The sequence below is a fragment of the Haliaeetus leucocephalus genome, unplaced genomic scaffold (assembly GCF_000737465.1).
Source record: "Haliaeetus leucocephalus isolate CR32 unplaced genomic scaffold, Haliaeetus_leucocephalus-4.0 Scaffold395, whole genome shotgun sequence".
Lineage (NCBI taxonomy): Eukaryota > Metazoa > Chordata > Aves > Accipitriformes > Accipitridae > Haliaeetus > Haliaeetus leucocephalus.
The window spans coordinates 8568465-8590886 of record NW_010972831.1 but is presented as its reverse complement, the minus strand read 5'-3'; the positions used below and the strand labels follow the sequence as shown (position 1 = coordinate 8590886).

At 43.1% G+C, this 22422-nt stretch overlaps 1 protein-coding gene across 9 annotated transcripts in view; it reads right to left on the bottom strand.

Moving 5' to 3' along the window:
- The window catches only part of KSR1 (kinase suppressor of ras 1), a 74955-nt gene that overhangs the window by 23951 nt on the left and 28582 nt on the right, over nucleotides 1-22422 (bottom strand). For 6 of the 9 annotated variants that reach the window (XM_010573841.1, XM_010573840.1, XM_010573846.1 and 3 more), the window contains exons 1-2: nucleotides 9013-9288; nucleotides 1197-1344 (exon numbers count right to left, since the gene is read on the bottom strand). In XM_010573841.1, the coding sequence (XP_010572143.1) occupies nucleotides 1197-1344; nucleotides 9013-9129 (265 nt within the window). In that variant the 5' untranslated portion in view covers nucleotides 9130-9288. Of the gene's footprint in view, nucleotides 1-1196; nucleotides 1345-9012; nucleotides 9289-12655; nucleotides 12797-22422 lie in introns of those variants that run through there. The other 3 variants (XM_010573839.1, XM_010573848.1, XM_010573847.1) reach the window with 2 other exon arrangements.

Genomic DNA, 22422 nt, shown 5'->3' with positions numbered 1-22422 from the left:
GTGAAAAGTCAAAGCTCCAGGGCCTGATGTCCTGTTGACCAGTCAGTGGTTGAAAAGAGATCATATACCTGGATTTTTAAAAATGCCATTTCTTTATAATAAGTGAATGCCATGATTTCTGAACAATGGCTTGTTTTGCCACAGTATGAAGGGGAAATATGTGACAATCCAGGACAAGAAAGATTAGAAAAAAGGAAATATGAAACTGACCTGTTTGCTGACTTTTCCATTAACTAATCTTTATGATTTGCAAATGGTATGAACTGTCATAATACCAACAGGAAACATCACCTTTCAGTGACAGATTGATAACTGCTACAAAGAACGATCTGATGCACATTAGTACCAGTATGCTGTGAGGAACACTGTCACACAAACAGATTTTACAATGCCTTTGAAAGTAGGCTGGGGAAGGTGATAGGGAAGGTGGTGAAACAGCACTCTGGGAATCTTGAGCTTGACTGATCTTAAGTAACTTGGTCAGATCCATTTGCATGCTGAACACATGCATTTCTAATTACATAGTACCCTTCTTTCCATAATTTCAAGGTAAATCAGGGTTCTTTCTAGCTCTTGAATCTGCTGTTGGGATTTGGTTAATGATTCTATGAATTCCAGCAAAAAAAAGAAAATAGCAGGAGGCAAGCAGTTTTAAAGAGAAGTGAATCAACTGGCACACTATAAGCTACTCGGTGATAAAGGGTTGTCAGAGCAATGTTTTTCTCTTCCAAAGCATTGAGCTCAACAATTACTTCTGAGCAGTGTAATGCCAAACAGAATTACACCTTCTCTCTGAGCTGGCAATATTTGGGGAGGGGATTACCTACAAGAAATCTGGTCATATTCATTAGGTCAAGGATATGTGTACTGAATGATGAAGGATTAACTGGAACATTAGATACAACTCTGAACAGAGAGGGAATAAGGATATAGTCTGTTGACTAAGAGAGGATATTTCTACATACATTTATTTATTTATTTAGCATGCTGTCAGAACCAAATCAAATCCACAGCTCTAGATGCGTTTGATCACTGCAACTTCATGTACATCCAAGAGCCATAACCTGATACTGGTTAGAGAGTATAGCCAAAGACACTGTCTAGGGGTTTTTGCAGATTGTCTCATATGAAAAGAAGCAGTATGGGGGCCGGATTGCTGAGAAACTAATACCATAGAACAACAAGGCAGTCTGTACCTGATTCAGTCACCTTCCGTAAGCAGCTCAGTGCCCCATTGAGTCTGGAGCACTCCTCATCTCTGGCACCACATCTCTTCATTGTTTCTTTCACCTTTGACTCATTCATTTCTAGTAAGGCATCTAAGGTTAGCTCCTCTGGTATTCTCTGCAGAAAAACATGATGATACATTCATTTTCTTTTAATATATAAATAAAACTGTCACTTGTTATTCTGATGTACTTTAAATAGTGCCACTGTCTCACTGTCTGGTCTGACTCATGATTTACTCATTTCGGTAGTGCACCTCTCTTAAGGATCACTGGGTCAGAAATGACCATGCGGCAGATCTCAGCAATGCTCAAGAGCTCCTCTCTCTCTTCCCTACATCATGAGAGACCAGGTGTATGCCTGAGTGTGCTCTGGATCACTAGGATGTTATGGTCGTTCTCTGGTATTTAAGTTAGGATTAGAGGTGATTGAAATATTATTCTCCCCTTGTGGAAAGTTTTCACTCAGTATTTTTGAAAAGCTACTAATGAAAGCTTAACTTCTTCATTAAAAATAGCAGTCAGAAACAAAACAGGCCTAAAACCTGAAAAAATGTCAGATAAAAGATGTTTGGCTTTTCAGTAGGGAAGTGAAAAGTAAAAACAGTGAGGAAAATTACTTCTTTTGTTAAACAAGAAGAAATGTTTTGACAAAGAGATAGCAACCTCCTCCTCAAGCAATTTTTCCTTCATTGGAGAACTAGCCTTACCCATATCTTGCTTGGAAAGGTATTTGTGCAGAACTTCTTGTACATCTTAATACACCAAAGCCCCCAAAAGTGATAAGGTTTAGATCAGGAGACACAAAAGATACAAGAGACTGGAAAGCATGAAATGATCTGGTATTTCCTGACACAGAATTGAGCTGTGTCACTTCTCTCCTCCCCCAGTCAAATGTTTCCAGTGTAAGTCTGCAGCAATTGTGGTTAATAAACAAAACCAGGATATTTAGCCCAGATACCCAGGAATTTCCCTGAAAGTTTTGCCTAAACAAACCTCACTGCTGCCTACTCTCACAATGAGATCACAAATTTCACAATATTTGGCCTCTTTCCTAAAGTTTCAACTCCTGGAATCAAGCTATATAAAAGGGTTTCAACTTTTATTTGAAGGGGAAACTCAAAAGTGTGTCTCACTGGGGAAACAAAAAGCTTGAAATCCTCTAGATTCTTAAACCCCGCTTCTGACTATAAATCAGATTTGAATCTTGTTGAATGTCTTTTAACAATCGCATCTTTCTTAACCCAGACTCATGCCTTTGAGATCTGGCGCATGACTTTTGATTTTAACTGTGACAGGGCTAGAAACAGCCTCAACCTTTGGAGTTTTGTAGGTGGTAACACAAAGAGTAATCACATAGTTTCCATTTTTAGTAACTGTTGCATGGAGCAAAGAAAAATAATAAATTAAGAAAGGGTAGAAGTCTAAGAAATGCATCCTGCATCTGCTGTCACATGCCCTGAACTGGATGAAACACAAAACACAGCTGACTCAAGGAAAGGCCAAGAATTTAAATGAGCAGCAGGTCCATAGTAGAGCCAGAGTTCAATGAAGTTTGGGTAAATTTTCTTGTTCTTCTATAATTAATATTAGCAGAATAACAAAAGCACAGATATCGCAGCTGATGATGGGTATTATTATTCATTTTTCTGCACAGCTGCACCACCAAGATGCAGGAGTAAGACTGCCCCAAAAAGCTTACTCCTGAATGACTTCCACTTGGATAAAATGCAGGAAGCACAAAGAGTCCAATGAAAACGCAGTGCAAACTCTGCCCTCCTGGAATTTCTAACCTGATACTACACTCCAAAGGACAAAAAAACCCAGGGGTTCAGATCATCTGAGCTGAAACTGGAATGAGTTTCCACAACTCAAATATTCCAGCATGAAGCCAGTACAGGTTTGCTCACACACAGCCCCAGCCAAACTGGGCTGATAACAACAGAATTAAACCAAGTCTTTATTATAGTTAGTTATTTCCCCAGCACCCCCTGAATTCCTCTCCCCGGCATGCAGACGGGCAGTTCACAGAAGCATCTTTGTTCAGCGGTATCACAAGGGCGGCTCTGCGACGCAGGGTATCAGCCTCACAGCAACACCAGCAGCTCTAAAAGGGACAGTGACTGGGGGCAAACATGCAATGAGTTTTAGCATAATTTGGAAGAAAGTTTTCTGCACCACCACCCCTGTGCTCTGCAGCAGGGAAGCTAATGTTTCCCTACTAAGCATAAGGGAGAGCCAACATCTCTTAAAAAAACATTTATCCCATTTCATGCTTTTACATGGTCTTAGAGTAAGCTGGATTACAGCGATGTCATTCTTGAATTATCTTGAAACATTTCCTCACCCCCACCACTCCCCACTATGAAAACAGCCCAGATTACATAGCCACTGTCTTAAGCAGCAGCGTCATTCCAGATCCCAGTGTAAGCTACCAACCAAGTCACATTACCCAGTATCGCCTCACTTCCCTATCCTTCCCATGACACAAATGTGACCAGTAACTTATTAGAGCTATTTGTAAGTCAATCAGAAAAGTGGAAGAGACTAAGATTTCCTTGGGAACGCAAGCTTTTCCACCACAGCCAGTTCCATAGCCCAGACTTTAAACGGCCAGCGCAAGCAGCTGAAATGCAGGGCCAGCAGGGATGGGACAGGTCACAGCACCGTTGGGGATCTGGTGTCTCCAGTGCCTGCTCTGTGGCAGGATCCAGAGTGGACAAGCACTGATCTGCAGTGTTAATACTCAGGGTAGTGACTGGCACAGTGGGGAATCAAGGCTGGGCAGCAAACAACATCTGGGCTAGCAGAAATGCTAGTGAGCTACAATGCTTCATAAAAGCAAGCGTGGCATCAGGTACTGAAAAAGGTTCTCCCTGCCCAGTTTAGAGATCACAGGAAAGTCAGTAAAGCAAATCCCAATAAAATAATTTTTAAAACCCCAAAACAACGGAGGGTAGAAAAAAAGGAGGAAATCAGTCTTGTATGCAAGCCTGTGTCCGCTCAAGTAGCCAGGATGCAGTCAGGTTCTCTTCTGTCTGTTCTTTCACAAGGAGGGCGAAGTACAGCAGTTACCTAGGGCAGATGCCACCGCACCTTTGACAAGAGCCTTGTACCTGTAGTTAGTCCTCAGTGGAGTAAGAAATGGGCTGTTAGGCCTTTGGACTGAAAAAATTAAGTATATACACTGAGTGTGTGCTTCAATTTGCGTCAGTAAGGCAGAATTGACTATTTTAACTTACCCCAAATTAGCTCTTCTAGTTGTGCTAGTATAGACAAGGCTTAACTGGGGAATTCCTACTGTAAGAGGTATGTGGAATGGCATCCAGGCTCAGCTCCTGAGCGTAACAGCACACACACTCACTGCTCCCAAGGCACAACTCACAAGCACAAAACTGTTGAGCTCACAACAGGTACTGATGCCTGAAGATGGCAGGGATGGGGTGTTATAATATTCACTGAGTGGGCCTGGGTCCTGCACAGTGGTGTTCAGAGCCTCACAAGTCCTTCTCTCATTCCCAGAGCAGAGCATAACCCAATGCTTACTGGCAGAAAGAATTTAGCTGTTAACATCTTTGTCCCATGGCAGCTTGATAGTTAAGCTCCAGGACTGCCTGTTCTTGAAAGTCTGATGGTGTTTAGTGCTTTTCTTTTTTAAAGATCAAACCCCTGCAACCAGGAATCCCCAGCCTTTACTTAATTTTTAAGCTTTCCTGGTTGCAGACAAAAACCTTGAAAACAATTTTTTTTAAATTACAAAACATTCTAAACTATTGAGCTTTTTAGAAGTGTTAGGGCATTTTTTCCTTTGTCTCATTCATTTGCAGGACACAATCACTATGGAGGGCTTGATCACCCTTAAACTGACTGGTTTCACTTCCTTTAAGCAGGTCTGTGCTCTACCACTCCAAGTGTGGCCTGCCATGAAAAGCTATAGTGGTTCACATGAGGCACTACTGAGCAGCAAAGGGCAGCCCCAGCTCTTCACTGCGAACTTTGCTCTGCATCCCTAGCACAATCTCACGCAGACACGTATCCTGACAAAGGCTCCAGCCTGCTGCTAGCTTGCCCCCTTCCTGGGCCTGCACGTAAAGTCCAGTCTACTCTTTTGCTCAGTAGTTTAATTTTAGAAAGACAGAATAGCAAGTTGTAGGAAAGTATAAGTACAGAAAAGGAGATTATATTTAAACAGTCCCAATGACCTTGAGCTGGGAGAGCTCAGACTTTCTGAACCTGCTGCCAGGCCCCATGACACGCGACAAAAGAAATAAGCCTTAAAAGAGGGAGGAGGGAGGGGAAGTAAGAGGCTTTCTTTAAACAGCCACTCCTGTGCTGCACATATGTGGTGGCTTAATATAAAAATGGTCAACCTGATCCCCATGAGATTGGCCTGATATGATTTAGCTCTGTGTTAGCCCCCCAGCCAACGTGATAATCATGAGGGTCACTAGTTCAAGATGGCTCTTAAAACAGGTTCAGTTGCTGCTGATGCTCTGACTCAGCTGTTGAGTTAGGGGGAAGAATGTCTGTCCCCTGTGAAGCAACCTGACAGCGTCCATCTCAGAAGAGCATGTGGTGGGCTCCAACCCCCTCAGTGCAAGTGCAATTCTGGGCCCTTGCAAAGGGGTTACTCCCAATCTTCAGCACTGAACGTGAGAAATGTGGGTCCAACAGACCTCTCTTTATCTGTTTCTTCATGGGTGCTGTGGCTTTAAAAAAATACAGCTTTAAAAAAATGCAGCTTAAAGGCTTGCATTAGGGCCAAGCTAAGTACCATCTCCCCGGGCACACCTTGCCTTGACTACAGAATGACAGGGGAAAGCTGCAAGATATTCAGATACTACTCTAATAATAAGGGCACATTAAAAAAAAAAAAAAAAAAAAAAAAGCAAGCAGTGGGGGACAGAACCTGCTGTCAATCTTTTAGCACCTCAAAACTGCCAGCAAAATCTAAAGCCTTACTCACCACACATTGCTCAGCAGAAGTGATGCTAAAAAACTCAAACTAGGAAATCATTCCTCTCTACAACAGGTAAGAGGACTTTTCTACAAAGTTCTCCTGCTTATCAGACATACAGACTGTGCACTTCATGGTACGCATGTTTAAAAGAGAGAAAAGTAAATCACAGTGTATCCAAGAAGCCATCCAAAGGTTAGTCTCAATTAGTCAGGGTGAAGAGTTCACAGTAGTGTAAGAAGGTCTTTAATCTTGTCTGGTGTCCAACTTAAATCCCTGAAACATGGCAAAAATGCTGGTATCTAACACAGCAGATGGGTTATTTTTGGTAAAGATTCCTCCCTGCAGATAAGCCTATGGAGCTAATGCTGCTGCTAGCACTCTGCAAAATTAGTCTGACCTGCTCCTCGACCTAGTAGACATGGCTCTTCCTATAAAGCCAGACAGTTGTCAAGGCCCCAAATGCCTCCTCTTAAATCAATACATTCCCTCACCAATCATCCTCCCATAAAGCACCAGATGCTAGAAGAGAAAGCCCATTACATAAGGTGCTTAAATTCCCACTGATAGCTCTAAGCAAAGCATGTAAGGATGCTCTTAAGAACATCTTGTGCCTGCTAGTTGTTATTTTGCTCTGGTTTTCTGGTGTCCAGTGAAGAAGGTACTGAGAAATTGTTGTATTATTACATTTCTGGAGATTGTATGGGCATTCTGGAAAGCCTCTCACATGAATTTCTAGCTTGCATTAAGCTGTGACTATACGCAGGCAATGGTTTCACATAACATCTCCCTCTTCACTGTTTCACCTCTCACACGACAGGTAGGGTGGAGGGGAGCTGACAGTCTCAGGGCATTCCCATCCAGTTTGCTCTTTGTGGACAGGATAGCTGCTGTCACTTACTACTTTTCTGTGGGAAGACAGATGTAGCGGTTGCAGTGTTTCACTGCAGATCCTGAGGGGTAGCATGAGCCTCGTGCTGACCTCAAGCCATGAACGATTCACAGTGGGACAAGGCTGCAAGGGGCACCTGGACCCCTTGGCAGGGGAAGGGAACCCTGACAGTAGTGGAGAGTATTTTCCAAGAGCTGTTTACACTGGGGAGGGGCCTTCAGCTGGAACATAAGGATGGACTTTTAGATCCAGGAAGCCTGCAGGACAGAGTTAATTTGCATACACACAATTAGCACATTCAGGGTCTCTGCTATCTGGCAGTCCAGTCAGAGCTTCTGCTGCCAGACCCATGGAAATCCCCAACAAACAACTAAAGTCCTCATAGTCTGTTCATGTAGATATGCTGACAGAAAAAGATGAGAGGATACAGCTGTAGAAACCTGATAGGCTTAGGCAGATCTGCCTCTTCTATTCCCCCAACCAAAGTAAGGATGCACACACATAGACCCCACACTTTTCCTCCAACAACTGATCAGCACGATCTGCTAAAAGCTAGATCACAGTCCATGCAAGTATAACCATCTGCCACGGTCTCAAAGTACCAATCTCACAGTATCAACCCTATGCCAATGCCTCATCCTCTACAGATTTTCACAGGGGCAGCAGGAGACTCTTAGCAGACAATTCCTACTCAAGGCATGACCCTTTCCTGTTCTGCTCCCCAGTGAGCCAAGCGCTGCCCCTGGCTTGCTCAGGAACCACTCTTGACTACTTACAAGGCAGTAGGTCTTTGGCATAAATGCTAAATGGGGAACGAGACAAGTTTCACAAGCAAACAGGAGGTATTGCAAAAAACCCATATACATTAGGAGTCAAATACATTTCCCCAAATGGAACAGCCATAAACCAGACCCAGCCACAGCACTGTTTCACGTGCTCCCACAGAGTCTCCCTAGTGGCAAAGTTCTGCTTATGTCCAGCAATCACTCGGGCAGGATCTGCCCCTCCCTATGCATGACAGTTATCTACTCTAAAAACAGCTTTCCAAACTTGATTGACTGGAACCCCTGCTACATGGTGAGCAGGGCTGGTTCAGACATGTTTCAGAAGATAAGGAGGTAACTATGTTCTTAAGTTACTTTTTAAGATGGTAACAAGTTGTATGTGGGAACAAATACAATAGTTACGTTTCTGGGAAGAACAACAGTAAAGGCAGAGAGCATTTTTTTCTGTGCTAAAGAAAATAAGCCAATAGAGATTTTTTTAAATCTCTTCTTTTTGATAGACATGCCCCAAGCCCAAAACCCAGTAAGTAGCTCTGCAAGACACTTCTTCCATCAGCCCAAGAGTGGGGACAGCGCTATGTTCACATCCTCCTTCCCTCCCACTCCCCTCTCAATTTTTGACTCCAACTCTCAAGGGGAGCAAGACAATCCAGATCAGTATATTTTTCTAGGTCCATTTTCAGAGCAACTTTTACCCACTGGAGACTACTACATAGCTTAAATGTATCTTGTGTCTGTATGGTTCCTTGTGCTGTCTTTTCTAGTGTTCTCAGTTCAAGTATCTCTTTTCCCAGTTTCAATCCACCATATTTAACCATTTACGCATCATTTTTGGTATTAAACTACACGTACACAGTGCTAATCAATCTCTGGGACTCCTAGCCAAAAACAAGGATTCCAGCATTTCCTAGAAAAATACTTTGAAAGAAAGTTACAGAGCAATATTAACCCAGCCCCAGAGCAGAACCTGCTCCACACTAGCCACCATTTTCTATGATAAAAATCTGTCTGGCAACTGATTAGAGGAACAACAACAAAGAAACAGAAATAGCACAAGTTGGGGTGGGTGTTCAAAGTTTCCTTACCCCCTCAGAATTGTGTATTCAGAGAGCAAACATGATCATAAACTTGAAGCTTGTATTCACCACCTACCTCCAAGTCTGCTAGGTCCGCACACAACAGCCCTTTCACTCTACGCAGCATGACCGGCTGACTGTTATCCATGTTCACAGGAGTTTTAGCTGTTGCCCAATGCCATAAACAGTGCATTGTTATTACTATAATCTCTTCCAGAACTAAAAGATTTTACAAGCAGTCATTATTCTTGTTTTAAATATAGGTTTTCAAAGAAATAAAGGAGCCCAACAACAAGACAGCAATTATAACAGCAAGAGCTTTCAAGCTTCACAATGTCTAGAGCAAGTCACTGAGCAAAAATAGTCTTTACTCTGGACTAGAGGAGTCAGCAGATATTCTAAATTAGAGCCGGTGCTCTATTTATGACAGGAGAGCCTGGGAGCTTCTGTGCTTCCCTGCATGGCAGCTTTATTTGGGAGAGGACTGGGAGGGGGGAGAGAGGGGAGGGGAAGAGAGAGAGAGAGAAAAAGAGCATTGTTTTTCTAACCACTGAGCTAAAAAACTGCTTGCAATTAGGCTGTTTTTCAAAGGTGTTATGTCACAGATTAGCACAATCTTGAAATACTCCCTCCAGCAACACTAGAAATGCAAAGGGAATCAGAACCATTTAAAAAAGCAAAAAAACATGAACTCAGGCCTTTCTCCTAATTTGTCCCTGACAAGCAGTGGGCCACAGGAGACCCCTCCACCTGCACGCACCTCCTACATTGTACCTGCTGTTTCCATTTAGATCTCAAAGGTGGCCAAGGAAGGGCTCTGTTGCGGCTATTCTCCCAGACTCTACAGGTACCTGGCAACTTCTCCAACTAGTTTCAGAGCCTAAGAGGGCTACATGCCTAACATGAATACACTATTACAACATTTGTGGGGTTTTGCTTCTCTCTGTAGCACTTTTTGGAAGCATTAAGAAGGAAACCCAGTATGACTATTTCAGTTTTACAGTGAGCTAACAGTATCTTAGAGATGGGAAGTCATTCCCCAGTGTATCTTGTACACCAGCCACAGAACCAGGTATGGGACTCTAGTGTTCCCATTTTCATTGTCTGACCTACTCAGCCTTGTCTTTAAAGGCTCTCTAACCACCTCTCTCCCCAGTCATGTCACAGGCAGTGTGCATAAAGCTAAGGGAAAACATTATATATTTCTTAATAACTAACCTATTAAAGCTCCGTCTGTCAGTGATTTCCACTTTGAAAGCATTCAGCTGAAATGCAGTTCACATGCTGTATGAAATCTAAGCAACAGCAGGAATGATCCCATGATACCTGTAACATTTCTGAAAGACAACTCATCACAAAAGTCTCCCCTGCACTGTCTGCTGATGTCCATGCCACAAACACCAACAGTGGCTGCATTGCTATTTTCTAAGCAGTGAAATAACGGAACAAAAAAAATCACTGCAAGAACAAAGCAATTAGTTTATTAGCCCAGCTATTTCCATTTCCCCAAGATTACAGCCTGTTCCAGCATGCCTACTCAAAAATAATTTTAATGACCCAATGGGTGTTGCATTTCTCCTGTCCAGCTAATATAAATGCTAGAGAAGCTGTCTGCAGCTGCATGAAATGGATGCAGAACTTCTAAAAAATAACCATACATTTGGAATCACAGAGGAATTTAAATGCTTTGTACACCTCTTATATTTCTGTCCCAGACAACAGAAAAAACATAGTTCATTACACTGGTCATTGCTTGGGAGGGGGTAGCAAGCGAGCACGAATAAAAATAATAAACAGCTGGAAAATGTTCTCTTCCTGCCGTAGACCGAAACCAAATTTATTCACCCTTTTCAGTGACCACATATATAGAAGGGCAGACTCAACCCTGTTTGCTCCCTTAATTAGCAGGCTGTGGCAGATTTGAACTGTCCACCTCCTGCCCCCCTTCCTCCACCCCTTTTCTTCACCTCTTCCCTTCCCCCAGTTCTGCAGGCATCACAAAGGATTCAAAGAAGAGCTACAAAGACATTCTTTTAGGCTCAGGCAATTCCAGTAACCTTAGAAACCAACAATAGTTGGGAGCCTGGCAGTTTGGCCACAGCAACAGGCTGCTTTTCTGTTCTCTCATTGTCACTGCTGCACCTTTAGCTGTGCTACCCAAAACCTTGCTGGGCTGGAAGGCAATATCCAGCACCACATTCAAAATAAATAGTAGTAAATAAAAGGAACAACTCGGTCCTGAACTCATCCTATATCACCAGAGTCTGCTTAGTTATATCAGGACCAAGCTGGAATAACTTCCATGAAAATTTGCTGAATTTTTCACTCAGGCAGATTCCTGCTGAAGTCAAAGAAAATTTTTGCTTGTGTAAGGATCAAAGAAAACTGAATGAGAACACTGTGATCCGGCCTGCAGAGCCAAAAATGGGAAAAAGAGTAGAAAAGGCCTCTTCTGCTTTGTTTAGCCATCAGTGGACTGAGCTCTACTTACATTGCCATTAATGTTACACTGAACTGAAGTGTCCCCAGTACAGAACAGAATGGGGAAGCCGTGCACAGACCAGACCCAAAGGAACAATCCAATGTCAGTGCCCTGCAGTCCTGGAATTCCCATAATGTGGCTGGGATTTCAGGGTGCTCTCCCCCCCCAACCCCCCCAAAAAGTGTCAGAGACAGGAGCTGGGGGCCTTGGCTTATCTGGCCATTTCTGATTCCAGCAGAAGTGTCAGATTATTCTGTGCAGTAAAGAGGCTTCCAGTGATTTGCATGTTAAGAATTAAACTGTAAAGATCAGAAGGAGCCATGGTCTGCGAGCATGAACAGCTGATGCCGGCCACCACAAAGACCACCACAGGATAATTATTCATTCCATTCTTTTACACTGATGCAATGCTCTTTGGTATTAGTTTGAACCAGAGACTTTACTCATGGTGTGAGTGGGTGTGTATATAAAATGAAAAAACCTCTCTTGTTTCTGAGCAGACTCCCACCCAGTCAAAATCCAGATCAAAATCCCCCTGCCCATTACTGGTTTACAGTTCTCTTGATTTTGTAGTCTGAGTGCTGTGTGAGGCTATACAGTTTCAAAACCATCAGTCTGGGACAAACTTGTAAACTCTGACCCCTTTTGCTAGTCTAAATTTAGAGAGGGACAGTGTTATTGGCTATTTTTGGGTCTTTACTGATTTATAATTGTGGCATGTATCCTTTTAGAAGTAAATAGGCTGTAACAACTCAGCATTTTTGTCCATTTGTTGGATATGTCAGTGCACAAAATTGTAACTCTTGGTCCTTTTTTGGCTAGTACTGGACACAGAATATAGTATGGTACAGTACTATTATCTAAAAGGTAGTAAGTGATTAAGTTATGGCATCATTCTCAGGCCTAGCAGGCAGAAGGAAAGGAGGTCCTGGTAATGCAGGACCTTTGTCTCATACTGAGCAATAGGTGTGAGGTGTTGCTTCAAATGCTATTATGAGAAGATCCCTACTAACTCTGGGAGGAGGACAAAGTGAAGGGAGTGTTTCAGCACTCCCGCTGGGTGATCACTGCTTCTGGGAGAGAAGAAGCACACTTTCCACCAAAGGTCCCTCTGTGTACCCACACATTCCCACCTTGCCAGAAAGTAAGTTCAGGAAACTACCTTAAACCCAGCAGGCAGCTGGGAAGGTCTTGAAAAGGCAGGAAGGTTCTGTGCTGAGGGTTGTCTTCCCCTTACCTGTACAACTTCTTTCCTCACATTGACAATGTCTAACCAGTCATTGAATCTTGGGTAGCTGTTGAGCTCTGCTGTCCTGTCATTCAGGGGCACACTCAGCTTACACTGCCGTTGTCTGTGGATGTAGTCAATCAGTTTCACCTGTTGGGATCCAGAAAGTAAACAGTTAAGTTCCTTGAGATATGTTGTCATCTCCCTGGGCAATGTTTGTACAGTACCTAGCCAAAGGGGATGCTGGTTTCTGAGTGGGGCTCTTTCAGGATATAAAAATGACACACTCTTACAAGCACTCAGGGAAATTCATACGGGGAAGCATTTCCCTCACACTGAGCATCTTTACTCTTCGACATTTCAGCAGAAGACAGGACCTTGCAGGGCCCATCCATGCAGGGTTCTTCTCTAAACCCGTATAAACAAAAGTTCTGTGCAAAGGCTGGGTGTCGTGCCAAAATACAAAAGGGCGTCCAAACCATTTGAAACAATTAATTACATTCAGTTTAAAGGCACTGCACATGTACATGCAACCTCATTCTGGATGCTGTAGGTATTGCCAGTCTAACCTGCAGGACTACGTGCCCATTCATCCATTGGTCCTGTATATTTGTTATGTTCTCTTACAGCTGGCTTTCATTTTGGCTGGAAGATCAGTGAGGCAGGAATAGCCAGAGTACCCAAAGACTCTGAGGCCCATTATCTGATGGGCATTTCTATCACAAAATCAACATTAAAAACAATGATCTTAAAAGAACAAAAATTCAGGCAGCTGGACTAGATGATCGTTGTACATCTTCTATTCTAAAGCTGTATCCCAAAACTTTTATCACCTGACCATCTCATGCCAAATGCACTACACAGGAACCGTCACTTTAGGCACAGAAAAATAAAATGACAAGAAGGAATATTATTTGTGCCTTATGTTTGCTTATCAAAAAGAAAATATTCTTAAAAGATTTCTCACTATGTCACACATTGCCGTGGGGCAGACTTGAGCTTCAAAACCTTCCTAACAAAACAATGCCTCAAAGCAAGTTAGTTGATCCGTGATTTATAAACCAAAACATGTTCTTAGTTAACAAATTTTAGCATTTGCGACAAGATCAGACTACAAATGTAAAACAAAAAACAAACATGGATTCTTTTGACCACTGTTGTATCTCTCCTCTTAAGTTTCTGCTCAAAATATTTTTGTTCTGTGTATCTGAATGATGCTATACATGACTTGTATGCACAATCTGTGTTATACATGGGAAAGAGAATTAGATCATCTCCTCCTTCCCCAGATAAAGGATATGTCAGATATTATAAGGAAAAATAGATAATGTATTTGATCTCAACTGAATGACCACCATAGGGAGCATAATGCTTTTGGCCTGCTTATCAGTTTGCGAAAGCTACTACTTCATAGTAACTGTCCTAGAACAAATGCAAATTCTTCCTTGGCAGTATATGGGAATCGCTGGTTTTGTTGAAGGGGGGAAATTCTCTCTCCCTCTCATCTTGTTTACTGTGACCCAGTCCTGCAAACGTATAAACATGAGGTTGATCCGTGTGCTCTTACACACAACCCTGTTAAATTAGCAAGGCTCTGCAGGGGATAATAACAGAACACGCATAATAACAGAAACAGTTAACCATAAACTAGCACTGAGCAGGAGGACCTGTACTTGCACAGGGGAACTACATGCTGCTATGTTATTACATTGCTAAGGCTATTCTTTAAAAAATGGCTGATGAGACAATGTTTCTAGCTATGGCCACAATTTCTTGGGACTCAAGCCATTGTGGGCCTCAGTTTTTGCATATGGCCAAAGACTGGTAGTCAAGAGTAGGAAAAGCCCTGAAGGCCATCCTTGGCATGGCAACAGATTGCAGCAACATTTGACTGAAGTGACCCCACCTCCACGTTGGAGTCCAGCACATCCAGCTGACTGTTTGGGGCTGCAACTTCAAAACTAAGCTACTTCCATGTGAATAGAAGCAGCATATAGATCACTTGCACTGTAGCTGCAGCTGAAGCCAGTGGAAGCCAAGCGGTGGCAGCAGCCCCCAGCCAAAACACTACACTGGATGTTCCTTGGAGGTTGGCTGCATTCTAGCAGCAGAACCACCAGTTCTGTGTAACAAAGTAGGCCAGCAGCTTTGATAAGGCATTTCTAGCTTGTGCTTTCCTGTAAAGTTAGCTGAGGGCTTTGTTTTATGAGCAGTCTTGACTCCTCACAACTATCAGGTATAACAAGTTTGTCTCTGCCCAATCACTTCTGAATTCAGACAGCAGTGCCATGAAGTTTGAGATTTATCAAAAAGTGGGTTAATACAAAAGTCATTCAAACTCTTCATGCAATGAATACAGAAATGCAAAGCAGCGCCCCTCTTAGGAGAGGCAGTCATGCAATAGAAGGACTGCCATGGTCTGGAAGACTCAGCCATCCCTTTGCATTTACAGTCTGACCACCCAGCTGAAACCAGAGGAACCTTTTAACCGTAACTTCCTAACATGGCTTTGGAGCATAAGACCTAAAAGAAATTACCTTGGAAATCCCACTCAATTGTTCTCAGTCTCAGTACCTCTTTTTATAAAAAGGGGGTGATAGTACTTCCTTTTTTCCACCCTTTGTCTGCTTTCTCTAGTCAGACCCCACGCTGCAGAGCGGAGCAGGACAGGCCCCTGCAGGCAGCCGCAGTTCTGCCGAAGCCAGCTGGGCTCCGAAGGGGCTGGTGATGGGCTCAGCAGAGGCCTGGGCACCACTGACAGCCACGTGCCTGCACTCTGTGCCAATGAGACACAAGTCAGCTCGCTCCCTCAGCATAGTGCCATATGCTGGTGTGACTATGTGACTTTTAAACACTGCTGCGGCTTGTTCTGCCTGTGCTTGTACTCTTAAACTTGTTGTCAGCTGTACTCTCCTACACAGTTGCACCTTCAGTTGTACACACCCCTAAATTAAGATGTCTCTGGAGTATGCGTGCTCTGTTCCTTCAGAGTTAACGCAGTGCAGGCAAGGGCCGCATATGATGTCATTGGCTGGCTTAGTCATGACCTTCTGCTTTCTCACTGTCATATGTATTTTCCCATAACAGCCTATCCAGCAAGCTCTCCCGTTCATAGTCAGGTCGGAAATGAGCTTGGAGATGCTGTTCCAAATATTTTCCTGCTAAGTGCTTGGTTTAAATTTTTTCTGCTTCTCATTGTGTTTTTTCCCCACCTCATGGCTTGGCCAGCTGGCCCACATTAGATGCAGTGTGACTCTGCAGATCTACCTAGCCATTGCAAGTGAGTCTGTGCACAGCTACGGGGTAACTCCCATATTAGGGGGATGAGCTGGAAATACTGTCTCCTACAGTTAAAGCAATTGCTCCACAGTTTAAATTGAATGCCATTATGGATCTTGACTGTGACTTTTGCCTATCTGTCCTAAAACTCCTTTTTTAACAGAAAAGACCTACATTCTCATCATTAGGGTTTCATTCCACTCAAGATACTTGGTTCTGTTCGTATTGCCTCCAAATGTATCATGTTTGCATCCTGACTTTTTCCCTCAAAAGACATAAGGGAGGAAGAGATTAGAATGGGAAAGAGGGGCTTTGCTGCAGGTAAAGACAGGAACAGGATAGTCAAAGCCCTGACAGGGTAAGCGAAGGGAGCACATTTGCCTTACTTCTCAAAGAAGAGGGGATCTTGGCAACCCACAGGCTAGAACTGAGGTTAACCAAGAACACAGGTTGGGAATGGAGGCAATAGGAGCAATGAAGAACTGGTATGAATAGAGGGGGAAGGTCCCCTCATAAGAGGCAGAAAGAAGAGGTTGCAGGAAGTTTGAGGACTACTCAATAGCCCCCAATATGCCAGAAGTCAGCCTACATAAACGAAAAACAGCTGCCCAGCTGTGCAATAGATCTGTCATGGAAAGGAGAAGGAAGATAAAAATCACCCAAGCCTTCTCTTTTTCTGGAGGCCATTCCAAGCAAGGTTCAATGACGATATGCACTTTGATATACAAACTGCAACCACAAAATCCAGCCAAAGGCAAACAAGTCAGCTGCGCATTTGTAAGCCGCAGTATGTAGAATTCCCAGGGTACTGTGGTATGTTACTGCTTCTTCCCTCTGGGTCACCTCACCCCTTCCCCATTCCTGGGCATACCTCAGGGTTGCTGAGCACCTAGGGAAAGAAGCAAGATTGCACAGTGATTTTGAAACTGGTACAGCCAGCCGTGACAGGCCTATGTATAAAAGTAGCAGCTCAGCTCCTCAGTCTGATTGTAATCTGTTATTTTACTGTAGGACCTCCCATCAGGCAAGATTTATTTTCCTGGAAGAAGGATGAGATATCAGCACACTCTCTAAAGCTAGAGCTTCATGCTTAGTGATATGTAACACTAATTATATGCAAACACCTTAAAAGTAGCACATGACCCAGTATAAAGTGGGGAACTGCAAGCACTGACAGTGGCAAGAAAATGCTGCTTTGAGGAAGGATATTCTTGAGGTACAATCACTATTCTTCCATTCCCCACAGAAGTTCTCCTCACCAATTTCAATGTAACACCACAAGCATCACATTTAATGAGCAAGAGAATGGACCTTGGCTCAAGGGAGCTGGACTCCACTCCTAACTCTGCCACTGACCTGCTGTCTGACAGTGAGCAAATTAAATAATCTGTCTCCTCTTTCATCCTGCATGTGGCTCTGCCTGCTTGTACTGCATAACCTCCTTGGAGCAGGCACTGTCTTCAACTATTTTTCGTACTGCTGAAAAAAATATGGGTTTTTCACTTGACAAGTCTCATCTATAGCATAAACTCCTAAAAGGATACTGCTGGAAGGTACTCTATGCAGCACACATTTCAATGTCAAACTTCTTCTTCGTTGCAATATAACAAAAATATAATTCTCAAAAATGGAAAAGCAGTCTGACAGCACAGATCTGAGTATCTTAGATGGCCAAGTCTGGTTTTCCCATGATAACTCCTTTGCCTTTACTCTTCAAGTCCAAATTTGTTTTCCCCTAGTCCTATAAATAGTATATTTGCATTCTCTTCCCACCCTACATGCACCACGCTTCTCCCCCAGGATGAATTTCATTTTGTTATTTCCTGCGCAGACTTTTAACTAAACTACATGGTTTGGCTTTAATAGCTGAGCTGTTGCAAAACCCTTTTCTGAGAATATAATAAAACTTCTGGGTTCAGTGACGCACATTAAAAACCCACAAACAACATGCAGGTCTCCAACCACAAACTAGACAGAAAGATAAAGCCAATAGTAAGCTATTCACCGCCTGCTTGCCAAACGGCACATCCCACTCATCACAAATGGCAAACCCCACAACAGAAGCAGCGATACTCCAACTGCCTTAAACCCACAGAGATGGGAAAGAACAAGAACAGAGACAGGATATGGAGCAGCTGGAGTAAATCGCTGTTTACAGGGTGTGCTCCAGTAGAGCCCTCCTTCTCTCTGTCTGGTGTAGCTGATGGCCAGGACACCCAGTTCTCATTTGCTCCAAGAGCTGCACATGCCGCAAGGTATGCTTCTGGATGCACGTTTATCTCCTCCTTACAGCACTTTTAAAATTAATATCCCTTTACAGCATATGTGAGAATCAGGCCCAACATGTTTAGTAAAAAACTGCCAAGCTTGTACTTTTTTATTTATTTATACAAAATAAACAGCAGATCTCCTGAGATACAAGGTTGCCCATATCCATGACCTCAAGCCAACAGTTGGGAGTTTAAATGATGATGAACAAAAACCAAACACCTACAAGTTTTTCAGTTGCACTTCTGCAGACATGGCACAAGAAAGCAATGGCATCTGTAAAACTAGTTCACTGACATGAGGGTGCAAAATTCAGGAGTCCTTGGCAAGCAAGGAGATACTGCAAGGATGAGTTGGAAGAATTCAGTATTCAAACTGCAGCCCAAATATTTCTGACCTCTGGTTAATTGATCAGAAATCACATTCTAACTTAATTTGTCAGAGAATGTTAATAGTTATGGTCCCTAACAAGAGAAATTAAGTTTCATGCATTTGGGGGTCAACTGTCTCTCAGTTTCTTGTCAATTACATTTTATTCCTGTTTAGAGAAGTGGCATCTTATTCCAGAAGTCATTAAAAGGCAAGCACGTTAAACGTATTGTAGCTTTTGCGCTTGGCCAAAAACTAATCAGTTTTAATTCAGTGCAATTGATCCAAATAAACAGGGAGAAAGGAGCAGAGGATAGAAGAGTTTGCATTTTTCTGAAATCTTCCCTAGCTTATTCTCATGCTTTTAATCCATCTATCTTGAAATACCCTATAAATGCAGCAAGGATAGTTATTTTCAATTCACAAAAAAAGGGAAACTGAGGCACAGGATGGAATTTATACATTAAACAAGCTAGGGACAGCCAGAGGGACTCTGCTATACCGAAGTGCCAGCCAAGATTTCTTCAGAGTAGCAACAGTTTGAGACCAAGCTTGATTCAGTCATACATTTCACAACTAAATGCCATGTTTTCACACTTTCACAAAACTTACAATGTTCTGCTCACTGATGCCTACAACTTTTCTTGATGACTTGAAACATATGCAATGTTTAGAAGAGGGGGTTTTGCAATACCCAAACCAAACAATTTTCATTATTTAACCAGTAAATCGAGCACATGTTCAAAAGCAGACCATATTTCTCCCATCCCAGGAGTTGAAATTTCATGGAGTCTGGCAGCACTTGAAAAGACAATAAATATGAGCTTACACCAATACTTCCAAGCCTACCACCACTTACTGCCTTGCCATTTAACAAGCTGGTGGCTGAAGTTTTCAAAGGATCAGATCAATGTATGACCCAGCTCTTACATGTGGCTAAGAGAAATGCTAATAATCTATCTTCCTTCAGACAGGAATTAATCAGGAAGGAACTCCTCTATTAACCTCCTGCCAAGAACAGGACCCAGAGGGCAAGGGTGCGCTCTCTGAAGCATCAGACAATAGCTACTGCTGTAGCAGGACACTGCACTAGCTGGATCAGTATCTCACACAGTGAGGGAGGTTCTGCATTTCTACCTCCAGAAACAGAAGACAAAACTTCTGAACTCAGAGTTTATCTGCATGGGACACTAGGGAAAGTAAGATGAGTCATTTTAAGGCATCCAGTGAAAGTAGATTCACTTCACACCTTTAGCTGACTCTCATCTATCTCCCCCAGTACCATTATATAGACAAACCCTACTGTCAGGCAAAAAAAATCTTGAGCAACCTGAGCACTGAAGAGAACATAAAAAGGTCAGAATCTGACTTGCCAAATTTGTCTCTGAAGTCATGCTCAGCAACCATGTGAGAAACTGATAAAGATCACAACAACCATTTGGAGACCAGCAGCAATGTAAGTGTACTTCAGGACACTTTTTTCAAAGTCATCTGAGTTAAAAAAGGAAAAAAGGTGCAACTGAGTTGATCCATCCAAAGGAAAGAACTAGTATTTCATTTTTACAGAGCAAGCTATTCTGTATGCAAGGCTGCTTGCTTTGAGGTATGAAAGCTGAGAGCTGGGGAAGAGCCTGTGATCTGAACAAGAGCTCAGAAAGCCCCCATGCAGATGGCCAGCACACCGAAACACCACCTTCCTGACCTCGCCGAGGTAAGGCATGCACAGCAGCTTGCTCATAAGTAGAGCCCAGCGATGAGGGTAGCTGTTCAGCACTTCTGAGATATGGTTGTCACCATCTGCTCTGCCTCAGATTCCCATCTTTGAAAAGGCCATAAGAGCAGACCTTCTTCCACAGGTTTTGGAAAGATGATCACACCAGAGCTAATAAGTCACCTGGATACCACTGTAACAGGGCAGGAATACCAAATTGGTGCAAAGTAGTAAACACCAAAGCAGTAGAAATGCTGGTTGGTTTCTCCAATTAGGACTGAAATGCAGCAATGCTGTGTCCAGAGCAGAACCTTCCCTGGTACGCAGTAATCAAGGCAATCACAGTTTGTGATCAGGGTGCTGTAGAGCCTGAACCAGAGGAGACCCAAAGAAATACACCAGGACGAAGTGCCCAACCAGAGGAGACAAGAATAAGGCTGAAGAATCATTATGCAGAAATAGTGCTGAGGTTTTCCTGGTCTGTCCTGCAGACTGTGCACAGAGCCAGGAGCAGATGGATGGAGGATCACAAGACAGCTTCTAGTCTCAGCTCTGCCAGGGATCTGCAGACACAGGGCAAGCCACTTCATGCATGCCGGTGAGGCCCACTGTTCACCCCTGTTCAGCCAACCATCCTGAACTGTTCTGATTCAAAGTAACAGTCTGCAATGCTCCTCAACTAACAACAAATCAACTGTCTCTGCAACTCCTGTACACCACACAGCCCAACACTGAGCTGTTCCTTTTGTGAACTTAAGCTTTAAGCAGCTGACTCATTTGAATGGCCCCGGCTATCTGAATTGTTATCGTCATCCGATCATAGCATCACCAAGCAGCAACTGAAGTCTCAGAAATTCTCATTTCCCTTCTGTCTTCAGAGAACACAGAGCTTCTTGTGCATATAGGTATAAAGATAGATTATAACAATGTGAACTGTTCCCTTTCCGGTATAGGGAGAACTAAACCAATGCCTGTTTTTGACTGGTTTAAAACCAAATCTGCCTGGTGAAATGGAGGGAGCGGGTCTGTACCCTTTTAACATGACACATGCTCATTTTGTAGTGCAAACTCATCCAAACCTGTTCATAGAACATTTCGTTCGACCACACAGAAAACCATCCTTCCCATCTGTGCTTTTATTAGGAACACTCAGATGATGCAGGATTCAGCTGGAGAGTCTGATAAACTCACAGACTTCAAAGCTACCTTGAATTCAGCATGGAATTCAAACAGCTCTTTTCAAGGCAAGCACAAGAGCTGCACAGGAGCAAAATGCACAACCCAAAATAAGAAGAAAAGATGCAAAAAAAGATTCAAGAAATTATTTGTATCCTAAAAAATGAGGTCACTCTATTTCTCACCCACATGGCTTTGCCCTCAAAACCAACAGAACTGAGTCCACTAAAGGATGATATTTTGACATTTATCTTCACCAGCCATATATGAGTAAGGCCAAGCTAGCAGATAAAACATTACAAAGAAATAACTGATAGCAGATTCATTTGTTTATTTGAAATGGTATCTGAGAAAAGGAGCTCACATACATGTCAGACACTGACTTGCAGTCTGTGAAATTCACATTCTCTTACTTGAGACCAGCTGACTCTTTCAGCAAGGAAGCATGGCAGAGTGAGCAGGACCCCTGTCCAAGATGTGAGGCCTAGCTTCTTCTAGCTCTGCTAAAACGGTAGCCAGAGTACTCACTTCCTTGGGTCTGTTTCCCATCCACCTCTCCATTGACTACACAAGTGCAAACTAAGGCACCAGGTATGTAGATTACTGCTATGCTGGACAACAGGCACAGTCCCCTTTGAAAAAGACAGCTTGTAGAACAGTGTCACTGCTTTGAATGCCAAAACCAACTTACAAACATTAACATACTCACAAGACCCCATGCAGTAACACCTTATTAAAAATAAGAAAGAGGAAGGAGGATTAAAAATAATTTGCACAAAGTGAAGGAGCAATTCTTAAAACAGGTCACGGAAGACCTAACTTTCAGTCCTCAGATCTAACCACTAGATCGTGGCAGCATTGACTGCGATGGAGCTTCTCAAAAGCAGAGAAATCAGGACGAGGACATGGATGGGAACAAGCACCCTGACAGCTGCACTTTGGGGGTACCACTCTGCAGGTTGCACCATGCACA